Below are 12,700 nucleotides of genomic sequence, written 5' to 3' on the forward strand. Positions count from 1 at the left end.
CCCCCCCATCCCCCAAGTGTGATGCTTGATCACTCACGAAACTGGATTTATGACCCTTCTACATGTATCATCTTTTCAATTTTAGTTTAAAATGAAAATGTTTTCAATGGGACAGGTAAAATATAGTAATAAATATAGTCCCCCCGGTAATAAAGTGACAAATAATGCCGGTGAATATTTAAAATCACTGATTAAAATGAAAAGATTAATACAAAAACTAGTTTAAAATTCTATGCCCAAACTTGAGTTTCCCCTGAGGTGTCTGATCAATAAACATATAAATGTAGTTATAGAGACGGTTTCATGATCAAAGGTCCGGGGTTCAAATCCTGGTGTTGCCCACTTACATTTGTATACTCTGAACACTGTTGTTGATTTTCTTTTCCTTTACTATTTCAATAAGGTTCCTCAAGGTATGATTTTCTTTTCCTTTACTATTTCAATAAGGTTCCTTAAGGTATGATTTTCTTTTCCTTTACTATTTCAATAAGGTTCCTTAAGGTATGATTTTCTTTTCCTTTACTATTTCAATAAGGTTCCTTAAGGTATGATTTTCTTTTCCTTTACTATTTCAATAAGGTTCCTTAAGGTATGATTTTCTTTTCCTTTACTATTTCAATAAGGTTCCTTAAGGTATGATTTTCTTTTCAGAAATGATTTATCAAACCTACAGTTATACCAGGAAAACATTACCATGAATAGCTATTTTTTTGCATTGGTACAAGGATCCTTAAATAAAAATTACCATCATATAGGAAATACTGACATAGACAATTGGACTATGTAGTATAGACGAATACCACAGTGTTGTCAAGGGTTCTACCTAAACACTGTGGAAAAGATCAGAAAAATTGTCTGTCACAGATTAGACAAAAAAAAGACTTGAAAATAATCCCCCTGCAGTATTTTCCTTCACACAGCAAGCAAAGCAGTCACTGGGACTAGACACATGCATCAAAACTAAAAAGCTTTTTATAATCACAATAAAATGGCAATAAAACAGAACCCTGTAGAAAACATGACTGTAGAACTATTGTAGAATTTCCAGTTACTGGTGTGTAAATGAGGTCATTAACAGGGTTCTTTATAGGATATCATATACGTACTGTAAACATTTCCTTAAAAGCATTGTGAGGTTTTCAACAGATAACCCAAGACTCCTGATTTCTTATGTACAGGTATTTATATTAATTAGTGCAAGAGGAACTTATTAAGGTGTTAAGAGTCTGAGAATCTTTACCCATATGAACATTACACAGGAGGTAATTATTGTTTTTCTACAACGTTCCTATTGTAAACAAATATTTGATACTGTACTGGTGAAGTCAAGGGAACACACAATCATCAAAGTCATGTATTGTGACATGATGACGTTGCACTAAGTGACGATGGTATCTTATAGTTAACTGGTGATGATTTATAGAATGAAGTTGAAAGTGGGCTGTTTTTCCCTTGGGAAAGAAAGGTGTTTTTCCTACCCCGGTGCCAGATATCCTTGTCGCACCCTACGTTTTGAGACAGGGGATTTCCAAGTAAAAATAAAGTGTATGACGTACTCAACAATGTATCGAGTCTGTAATGTCAACATTGTATTATGTATATGACTGGGTCACAAGGTAAGGGGAAAGAATCATTCACCCCCTTTAGGGACAGGGAAATGACAGGGAATATGACAGGGAATCATATTCGACAAACTAAGAATCTTCCCCCTCAGGTTGAGATTCCTCTATTTTGCCCCCCGCCCCCCCCAACCCCCCCCATCCCCACACACTTTTCAGTGCGAGATACCCTTGTATATGACATATATGTTAAGAAGCACTAATGTGACATCAGCAATGCAATACATCAACTACATAAGGTCAACTCAACGTGGCATATATGAATTGCCCAAAACTGAAAGAGAGAAGTATTCCGTCCCCGTAGAGGAGATGGCCATGGGGGATCATCATCTTTGAGGGAAGATTTCTTAACTAGCTAACACTCGTTAAGCTTTGTGTTGGGTAATTTGAGTGTCTTCCCCTCGGGTTGACCTCCTTTTATCTCGCCTCGAAGTGACAGAAAGATTCTTTAAATCATTCATTCACAAAAATGATGTCTGGGAGAAATAATTTGTAAAACCTCATGACTTGTACTTGAAAGAAATATTCACAGTGAATTTTAATGTCAGTCTCCATATAAGGTTTCTGGCAATGCAAACAGTCTGGAAAAGTGGAATGAAATAGAAATTGTAATGATCACTTGAAGTAATTAAATATAACTCGGTTCCTGTAGGTAGGTGACCGTAAAATTAGTTATCAGATTATCCTCCTCCAGAGGGACAAAATATACTGTAGGCAGAAATCTTAGTGTGCTGACTCATAACTATCATCACATAACAAGTTAAGCAGCACCAATCAGGCATCACAATGCATGATCACTATAGCAGGAGGCCTGTTCATAAGATCCAGGTATTGCACATACTCAGTAGAAGTTGCTTTCATGGGATTGGCTAGTACTCTGGTTGGGGGGGTGCATGTAAGGCCACATGTACATATAAGGAGCGGAGGGGGGAGGGGGTGGCAGTGGCAATGCTGTGGTGTTTGAGGGCAGTGGTGTACCGACCCCCAGTGGGGCCTGCTGAAGTCCTGTAGGCCCATCCTGAGAGGTCATAGCTATAGGGAGGGGCACAATATGGGGACCTGACTCTGACTCGTAAGACTGGGCTGGATCAGTGTACACTCGGGGCAGGGGAGGGGATATAGGTACAGGAGAAATGTTGCTCCCGAGGCTCTCACCCCCGGGGGTGACAGAAGTAGTGGGAGGCACAGATCCACCCAGGTTTGGTCTAGTCTGGGTGAATGTCAGTTTGGGATCCCCCGGTTTATCCATAGTTCTGTCTATAAGGTTCTCTATAAGGCGTTCATAACCATGTTCTGAGGTTATACGGTCCAGTTCACTTTCTACCCTATATACTGGAACAGAATCCATCTGATTGTCAATAGGTGGTGTAGTCAGTTTAGCATCTATTTTAGCAAGTGACCGGCTCTTTCTCACGACAGGAGCTGGAACTCCTGATCCAGCTAATCCAGACACATTTTTGCCTGGGTTGGTTGTATTTTTTTCATGCACCTTCATGTGCACACGTAGGTTGTCTGCCCTTGAGCAGGCTTTACCGCAGTAGCTACAGACGTGTTTCTTCTCGACACAGTGTACAGTCTTCTTGTGCTTGGTGAGTCCACCCTTGTCTGGAAAACACCGACCACACTGATCACAGTCAAAAGGCTTCAGTCCCAAATGTCGCCGCTGATGTGCCTTGCATCTCTCCTTCGTTTTAAATGCCTTGCCACAGTCTTGACACTCATATGGCATCTCTGTCTTGTGGACGTACTGGTGAGAATACAAGGTTGCGTAGGTTTTGAATGACTTACCACATGTACTACACTGAAAGGCCTTTTCTTCACTGTGGACGGCTGCGTGGATCTCCAGGGTACTTTTGTACATAAACAAATGGCCACATATATCGCACATGAACCGGGTTCCATCCGCTGTGTGACGGCGCCGATGCGTTTTCATCAAAAATTCTGTCTTGTATTCCTTGCCACAGATATCACAAGTAAACCAGAGGTCGGCAGCGTGTTTTGACTCGGTGTGGTACTTAAGGGCATGGCTGTTAATAAAACCAAGCCCACATGACTTACACTTATAGGGACGAATGTTACCGTGGGACATCTCATGAACGCGCAGGCTGGTCGTATAGGAAAACGCTTTACCACAGATACTACAGGAATACTTCTTCTTGTTTCCATGCACTCCTTCCACATGCATTTTGAGGTGGTTGGAGGTGAGATAACTTTTATCACACAACGTACACTTGTGTGGACGTTTTCCAGTGTGTTTTAACTGATGTAGTCGCAGGCTGTGGTTGAAGTTGAAGGAGGCGCCACACTGTTCACATTTGTAAGGTTTGCTGTCACTGTGTAGACCCCGCTTGTGGTGATAGAGAGATTCCTTACTAGTGAACTCTTTCCCACACAGTTCACACTGGTGCCGCGAGAACTGGTGTGTGGTGGTGATATGTCGTCTCAGCGCTCGAGCCGACAGGTATGTCTTAGAACACTGGTTACATTTCTGTACAGCTGAAAATTGATGGTTAGCCCGCATGTGGCGCTGCATGGCTGTCACCGCGTTAAACAGTTTCGGACAGTGAGAACATTTATGTTTGATCACATCAGGTTTATTACCACCACTGGCAGGCCTCTTTTTACGAGTATTCTTAGACTTTAGTTTTGACATGGGTTTCTGAATGGGTGAGACCTTCGCTTTTTTAAATGTCTGAGGCAAATTTTTTCTCCTTCTTTTCCTACGCTTTTCAACAGCAGGCAGATCTTCTATTCCATGCTTAGTTATCATGTGCTGAAACAGAAGGAGTGTGGAAGTCAAAGCTAGGAACACACTGGATGTTTTATACCTCAGGTCACATCTGTAGTAGTTTGGATTTATTGGGTATAATCATCAAAATTTCAATTGAAATACGGCATGGTGTTATTTGCAGGGTTTTTTTTATATTTAAAAGAGGGTGTACACATGTACAATCCATATGAAGAGTACTATAAAGTTCCACAAGTCCAACCTTTATTTTCGCAGTAAATTTTAGAAATTATTACTAACTTCTACATAAAATCTACCAGAGCTGAGTTTTAGACTAGCGACCTTTTTCACCCTTGATTTACCTTTAGATTTATTTCCTTTAAATTGTTTTAATGCTTTAATTTCATAATTCCTACAAATATGCAAAGATTCAATCATCACAAAATACACAACAATAATAAAGTAGGTGAAAACTGATATCGGAAATAATCTTGTTTAATAGTTTGTAAATACATAGAGATGCATATTTAAACTAGATTTAAATCAAAATCGTTTTTTAATATTATTTTCATGTGATGATGTGCAGAATATACTAAAGTATAATAATTAAAAGGTTGGACATATATCAGTCTCTAACATTGATAAAGTCAGTTCACCGTCAGATTATAGTAACACACTGATATATACTGTACCTCATGCATTGCTGTATTCGATGGACAAATGTCCTGACAGATTTTACAGATGTACACGTTTCCAATGTCATGCTTCACTCTCAAATGTTTCTCAGCTCCCTGCTGACTCCGGAATTTGGACGGACAAAGTGGACACGTGAGCTCTTCCTGTCGGAGCGATGATGCCGATTTCTCGTCATCAGGGGACATAACTGGTGTCGGTTTGATGACCACCACCTCTTGATCCCCTCCGGTGTCCGAATTATCATCCGTTGTTTCACCAAACTCGGGTGGTTCATAGTCTGAATCACAATTTTCTGTTTTAATCTCATTCGACACAAGATTAATTGTAAGTTTCCTTAGTCGTTTGCCTAGAAAAAAATATAGAAAAAAATAATAAAATAATAAAGTCATGTCTTCAATGTACATGGTATACCAATAATGGCAGACTTTTACGTAAACTAGACCCAACAAGCCAAGTAAGCTTTAAAGTTTTATCAAAAAAGTAGTTATAAGTGTAAGCTCCAAAAACTTGATACTCCACCACAACACACCAAAAACATGTGATAATATCATATGCTATAGTATACAATGGGAAAATGGGAAATATCTTTTAAACATGTTTACAACATTTTATCACAACCACTTGGTTCTGCACACACTTTCCTTCCAGTTATCAAATCTTTAACTTGAAACTGATTAAATAATCATTTTAACCCTAATAAAGTTTTTTATGTAATGCTTTTTAAATTAATAAAAGTGAAAATTACCTTTTTTTATGTTTTACTGTCCTATATGTATACACCTACCCAAAGTTTTGTGAGCCTGAAACACATACACACCAATCTTTAGTTAGTTTTACAACCTTCTGAAGTATCTCACCTGGAGGCCCAGTAGTCTTGATGGGAGGACTAATGGATTCAATGTCCGACAACACAGAATCCTGGACCACAGATGGTGTGCTGACGGATAGCTCCATGTCAGGGGAAACGGAAACCTTATCTTCAAAGTCTGTCTGTGTGGACACATCTTGGCAAATTTTCTTTTCTTTAAGAGATCCTAACTCATTTGCTTTATATATTCGGTCTTGATCTGTCTGAATTTCCACATGAACATATGTGTGAGGTTCGGTCTGTATCGCCGCGTTTGTTAATGGTTTCAGAAATACCAGTCCTATGTCTCGTAGGGTAGATAACTCCGTACAACCAACTACATCTTGTAAAACTGTTCTTTGGATTTGAAGAAAATCCTCCCTGTGAGTACTTTTCAAAAATTGGTCTTTCCATAAGAAAGATATTTTCTCAAAATTGTCCACGCAGATATCTGATGAAACTTGAAATTTTATTTCTTCTGAAAAATCGAGCTCCTCTATTAAAATCTTTTTCAGATATGTGTGGAACCGTAGCTTAAGTTTCTCCATTTCCAGCGGTAGCAGGTGCCGGTTACATCTGGAAATACAGCAAAACATTTAATCAGTGTATAATCATCAGTGAATGAATGGGGTTTTTTTGGCTGACAATGTAGCGGAACTGGACTCAGGGTCGATCGTCGGCGACCAGGTATACGTAGCTCAATCGGTCGAGCGTCTGTATAGAGTTCGGAGGTTCCCAGGTTTGAATACCAGTCTGGCTGTTATATTTTCTCTTCCTCCTGTTAAAAATTGGCAAGTTGTACATGTGTCTTCAGGGGCAAGGACTTGGAAAAAGGAAGGAGGAATGTAGCAGAACTGGACTGGGTCGATTGTCAGCGACCAGGTAATTGAATTGGTCTGGCCTTTACATTTTCTCTTTCTCCTGTTACAGTAATAAAACTTGCATGCCGAGTCTTTCAAACAGAAAAGTGTTGATGATTTTTCATTGTACTTCATGCATCTTTATCATTACTTCATAAAACGTTCGATAAGATGTGGTTTTCTTTTCGGAAAGCTTTAAATAGTAATGCCGGAAAAAATGGTTTCAATGCATTAATTACAATAGTGTTATCGATATAGATAGGCCTGTACTGTACATGTTAAAAATGGTTCGGTAGTGGTATGGGATCATCCTTAACTTGTTAAGGGTTAGTTTTCTACACAGTCAGCATGAAGTTCTGTCAAAAATTATTAATAACAGTATCTAATACAAAAAAATACCTATTATATGCTTAGGATGTTTTTGGTATTAACAGTTTTACCGTTATTATTAATTTTTGACAGAACTTCAGGCTCCTGTGGTTTTCTAACATTGCTATAATCGGTACTGTACTGTACACGTTACTGTAAATTACGGTCCGGGTTTATATTTTCGTCGATTCTTAGTTTATAAACCAAGAGAAAGCTGTCACCATAAATCTATTTTCCCTGTGAGCATGTGATTGTTAGGGCCTACTTGTGGATAACAGATGGGGGGGGGGTGCAAACCGGACAGGTAACTAATAAATCGAGTCGACCATGAATCGCTGATGCACAATTTGTGGAATACTGACAAAAGACAATTCCAATATATTTCTTACCTGCTCGCTGGGGTTTATATAAAAATACCCAACATATTTGGTCAATTGTTGTCTTCTTTACAAGGCCGACGATCACACAATCATTGCTACACCCGTTCTATTTATAGCAATCTGCAAAAGTGTGTCTGTACATGACAGACTATTTATCGACTGTATGTGCCTGGCAAAAGGAAGCATATTTACTCCAAAGCATCCAAAATCCCCAAAACACCTAAAAGGCCCCAAAACACCCACAAAAAGCAGTTATACTATATATGAGTGCTTTATATAACAGGCATAAAAGAAAATCCCAGTATAAAACAAATTCACTTTAATACTCGTAAATAACAATTATCCTACATTCTCTACGTATCACGCCTAGTCAATTAACGTGGAGAATGTAGGATATGATTTTAATCAGATTGTGCAATAGAATAAAGTTTGCTAATGACGAAAGTGACATTTGTACCAAGTACTTAATTAAACTGCCAACACCATATAGACACTTAGTGAATACCAATACAATTAAAATGTTTCTATTATATCAGGGATGTGCAGTCATCCCTGATTATAGTTAACTACATCACGGACTTAAACCTATACGTAGCGGACTAGTGTGACAGCTAAGGTATATGAGGGGGGAACACTGCCTTACTCATACCACGGACTTAGATAATCTATATCCGTGCTCATACTAACAAGCTAGCTTTTCCAGTGATGCGGTATAACGGGATCCGCTCACTAGTTCAGCAATGTCGAGCATGGTTAGTCTTTTGGATGGGTGACCGCACGCACGCCACAGCAGGGACAGTATGTATACGTCCCTGCCCACAGCGATCTTATATCTAATCGAGCATAATATATACATATAAATGCAACTACATGAGCACATACACATGAATGTAAACATCCACACCAAAGTATTCCTATATACATATGTACACTATCACCCGACCCAGTCCATAACTCCATCGGCACCTCTCTTTGATTCCCTTCACTTCTTTCATACCCCATCCCCCACCTTCATAATACATCACAACAATTACATCCACTCCCTTTACCACACCTACTATCACACTATATACTAAAATCATAAAATGATATAGTTGTCGACACCAATGGAAAGCTTCAGTTAGCTTCTTGCGGCGCATTTTAATGTTCCTATACTAATACTCGACTTCCGGTGCGTATTGATATAGAGGGTTTAAAATCCTGAAATCTTACAGTTAAAAGGTGAGTTAAGATATTAATGGTCTGACTCGATCTTGCTAATAGCAAGAGGCATTGAATTTACAGGGGTGATCCGACCAGAACTTGTTGAGTCTGTGTTTAAAACTATTTACACTAGGGGCATTTACCACATGGTTTGACAGACTATTCCAGGACTCTACATCCCTATTGCTGTAGCTGTTACTGCTTAGTTGTCTGTTGGTTCTGTTTTTAAACAGCTTTTTGTTGTTCCCTCTTGTTCTGAAATCTTGGGTTTTAGTGAACATTTTGCTGTGATCTACTATGTCTATTCCCTCTAGGATCTTGTATGTTTGGATCAGGTCAGCTCGGTGTCTTCTGTACTCTAGAGTATAGGTAATCCTAGATGGCGCAGTCTCTCCGAGTAGGGTTTGCTTGCTAGACTGGGAATTAGACGAGTTGCCTGCCCTCCTTTGTACATTTTCCAGTAGTTTGATGTCTTTTTCGTAAATATGGTGACCAGACAACACTTGCATATTCAAGGGGTGGGCGGACGAGAGATTTATACAGCGATAAAAACATATTTTTGTCCATAAATGTAAAAGTTCTAAAAATGAGGCCTAGGTTCCTGTTGGCTTTTGCTACAGAAGTTGATATGTGATTTTTAAATTCTGCCTTGCTGTCTACAACGACTCCGAGGTCTTTTTCACTGTCTACTGTACAGATATTGTGTATCTGATCATCTTCTCGATAGTGTAATGGTGATTGTCCTTCGTCTGTCCAGTATTGAGATGTTTGCATTTGTCCACATTGAGTGTCATGAGCCATGTGACGGTCCAATCACAGATTGAGTCAAGATCTGATTGGAGATGGTCTGTATCTTCTTTGCTGTTTATTGTTCTGTAGATTTTTGAATCGTCTGCGAAAAGTTTTGTTGTACTGGAAATGTTATCTGGGAAGTCGTTGATATAAAATGTCGAAACGATGATCAGAACTAAGTGAAAGACACGGTGAGGTTTATAAAAAAGAGGATATTGGTTAAAGTACAGTCAGCTTTATTTTAATTGACGAATGATGAGGAGCAACGGTTACATGAACGTACAAAAAAACCCAGCACCCGCTACACACAGTCCGTCGGATGGGACTATAAATGGTGGCCCGTGTGGTAACGGTCAAATTTTGCACGAAAAATCCCTCTGTTTTTTCTCTCTCAAAAAAGAGTAGGCGTGATAACGCCGAGACAGAGGATAGGGTTATATTAATTTTGGCCATTAGAACTAGACTCTATTTATTAGACATTTAGAAGGAATTCCAAAAAAAATATCCCAAAATATTTTTTATAGAATAGTCAGGAGCTGGTGTGGTTGGTGGCGGCTCAATACCTCACTTCCGGTCCAGGCTTGGTGCTTCTGTATGACTAGTATTAGGTTAAGGCAAACATTATGCCTATATGAGTCGTCTTACAGAAATTAGATTTATACGTTAATACATATAGGATGGACGGCTACTTCTCTCCTCTGTCTCCCCTTTCTATCCATTGACTCCATACTTTACCCCTTCTACTATTTTTCTTTCTTTTTTTCGTCTGCTACGGATAACCGAACTACGTATACTGACGTGGTGAAGCGGACATAAAACCAATCAATCAATCAATCAACCGCCCGCACCTTACACTGGGTCGATCGTTTGCTATAGAAAGCGTCCGTCTAGAGTCCCGAGGGTCCCAGGTTCGAACCCTGGTCTGGCCGTACAGTTTTCCGCTCCTGTTACAGTGGTGCCTGTGACCACGGAACTCGATTCTATCTTAGTCCTTTCTGTGACCAACCCTTGTTATAAGCATTCGGTGTACGCTTGGCCAGGGGATACCCTTACATGGGCTGTAAATAGTTGTGTCTTAGGCGGCGCGAAAACTAAGAAAAAGGAAGGAGATGTAGCTGAACTGGGTATTTTTTCTATCCTGTTACATATATTGTGATTTAAAGTTTAAATATATAAACTAAATTTGTTCAATAAATCGACAATGACATAGTGGAAGCAACAACAGTTATAGAAACGTAGATTTCCTGGTAACAAAGATATATTACCAGAAAATCTACATTTCTATAACTGTTGACAGGGTATGTTGGTGTACTTGCCTCCGTGTAATAGCGCGGCGGATCTGATACCGACGTTATAGTGCTATCTCACTGAAACACCATGCCGAAGGCACCCAGCACAGCATTCCTCCCGGTCACATTAAACTGACAACGGGCGAACCATTGCCAGGTGTATTCTTTTCTCGATTCCTGACCTGCAGGCGTGCGCACATCAAACAAAATTGTCAAATGGCTTTAATAGAAAGTAGAAGATGTCGGTAAACTGTGGCATATATTGATTTGCTGAATAGCCGCATATTAAATCTCTTTAATCTTTGTTACAATACATGCAATACTATGGAGGTGTTTCCTTTGGTCTTGCATGTTAGCTACATATGTACATATACATCGTACACTAGTTAAATATCGTTACGAGATATAGTCTATGTCGTATTTTCATTGAAAGTTCCATGGACCGGGGAATTCAAAGTAAAATACATACAGTAGCCGTTACAATTAATGACGAGGATGACTTCAAATTATCAAATTCAGTCTGATGAATCTTTTATAGGCATAGGGATCAGACATAACTGAGTTTTAGCCCATTTTGCGAAATACCGGTCAACATTTTGTTAAGTTACTTTGAAACAACAAATTATTGTATAGCTATTGTTTAACAAACAAGATAATCGTCAGTTTTTGCTTTCACCTCGAAAGAAAAAGGGTGTATGGTGAGAGATTTCCAATCTCCACGCAGTAGAGTTACGGTCCTTGCATTCCCTTTAATGTGTTTGTGTGCGTGATTGAAAAGGAACGACAACTCTGGGTAGAGATTGGGAGATTTCCTGCTTTCACTTCAGAAATCCCTATATCCGGTGTACAGAGGAACACACAATAGCTGCTTTAATGTGCGTTAATTTGGATCCACTCTGTGATTATGCTTATCGACTATTTTAACCTGATCTGTAGCTAAAGTCGTTATGATAATCAAAGTACTGAGTGTCCTGAGAACTTAAGTTTCCCTGTTACGGTATTAAAATTATATATATGTATATACAGCACAATGTGTTTTAGAATTTCTAGGCAGAGAATCGATGAAATTTAAATTGGATAGGTTGTTTCGATTAAACATGACGACACTATGGAACTGGGACTGAACCAGTATTTGGCCCGTGTTAAATACAAAATGTGGAAACGTCACTTCCTTGTTTGAATTGTTCCTGTTATGGTGTTTAATTGCTGGTTTGTCTCTCCGAAAGTTCGGACGGAAATATCTTACAAGGCACATTGTGTTCATCCTTAAAATGGCGGAAACAAATGGTCGAATTTATATGGCAAGCCAACTTAACATTTATTCAAGGAGCAATGTCGATCCTGTATTTCATCGAATTATATAAGATATCTTATATAATTATATAAGATATCTCATATTCAATAAAAAATATCTTAAATCTACATGAGATATCTTATATATATATGAGATATCTTATATAGCATATGAGATATCTTATATAGCATATGAGATATCTTATATACGATATAAGATATCTTATATACGATATAAGATATCTTATATACGATATAATATATCTTATATACTATATGAGATATATTATATAATATATAAGATATCTTATATATTATATGAAATATCTCATATAGAAATTAAATGAGATATCTTATATAAGTATATAAGGGGGGACTTGTGTCACTATACTCGACAAATTTGTTATCAACAAGAAAGGTCAAGCGTATTTTACGACCCAATTTGGCCATTTTAGGGGGAAAACAAAGCCCTACGCAGTAATGTAGAAAAACAAAGACGTTTCCGCATTTTGGTATGCCTACCAGGGTAATGTCATTGTTTAAAATCTGATTAAAATCAATACCTACTATTGTCTGTCTTATATGTTATATCATGTAATGATTTTTGTGTTTTTGTCTTGATAA

At 38.5% G+C, this 12,700-nt stretch overlaps 1 protein-coding gene across 1 annotated transcript; it reads right to left on the reverse strand.

Annotated features, from left to right (window-relative positions):
- Positions 1–1,780: 1,780 nt before the first annotated feature.
- On the reverse strand, positions 1,781–7,630 carry LOC110455440 (zinc finger protein 479-like). Its single transcript, XM_021505579.1, has 4 exons — positions 7,509–7,630; positions 5,901–6,466; positions 5,040–5,389; positions 1,781–4,392 (listed from the first exon to the last, which is right to left on the reverse strand). The coding sequence occupies exons 2-4, from the start codon at positions 6,436–6,438 to the stop codon at positions 2,461–2,463; spliced, it is 2,820 nt and encodes a 939-aa protein (XP_021361254.1). The 5' UTR covers positions 6,439–6,466; positions 7,509–7,630; the 3' UTR covers positions 1,781–2,460.
- Between the last annotated feature and the right edge of the window lie 5,070 nt (positions 7,631–12,700).

The sequence above is a fragment of the Mizuhopecten yessoensis genome, unplaced genomic scaffold (genome assembly GCF_002113885.1).
Source record: "Mizuhopecten yessoensis strain PY_sf001 unplaced genomic scaffold, ASM211388v2 scaffold8213, whole genome shotgun sequence".
Classification (NCBI taxonomy): domain Eukaryota; kingdom Metazoa; phylum Mollusca; class Bivalvia; order Pectinida; family Pectinidae; genus Mizuhopecten; species Mizuhopecten yessoensis.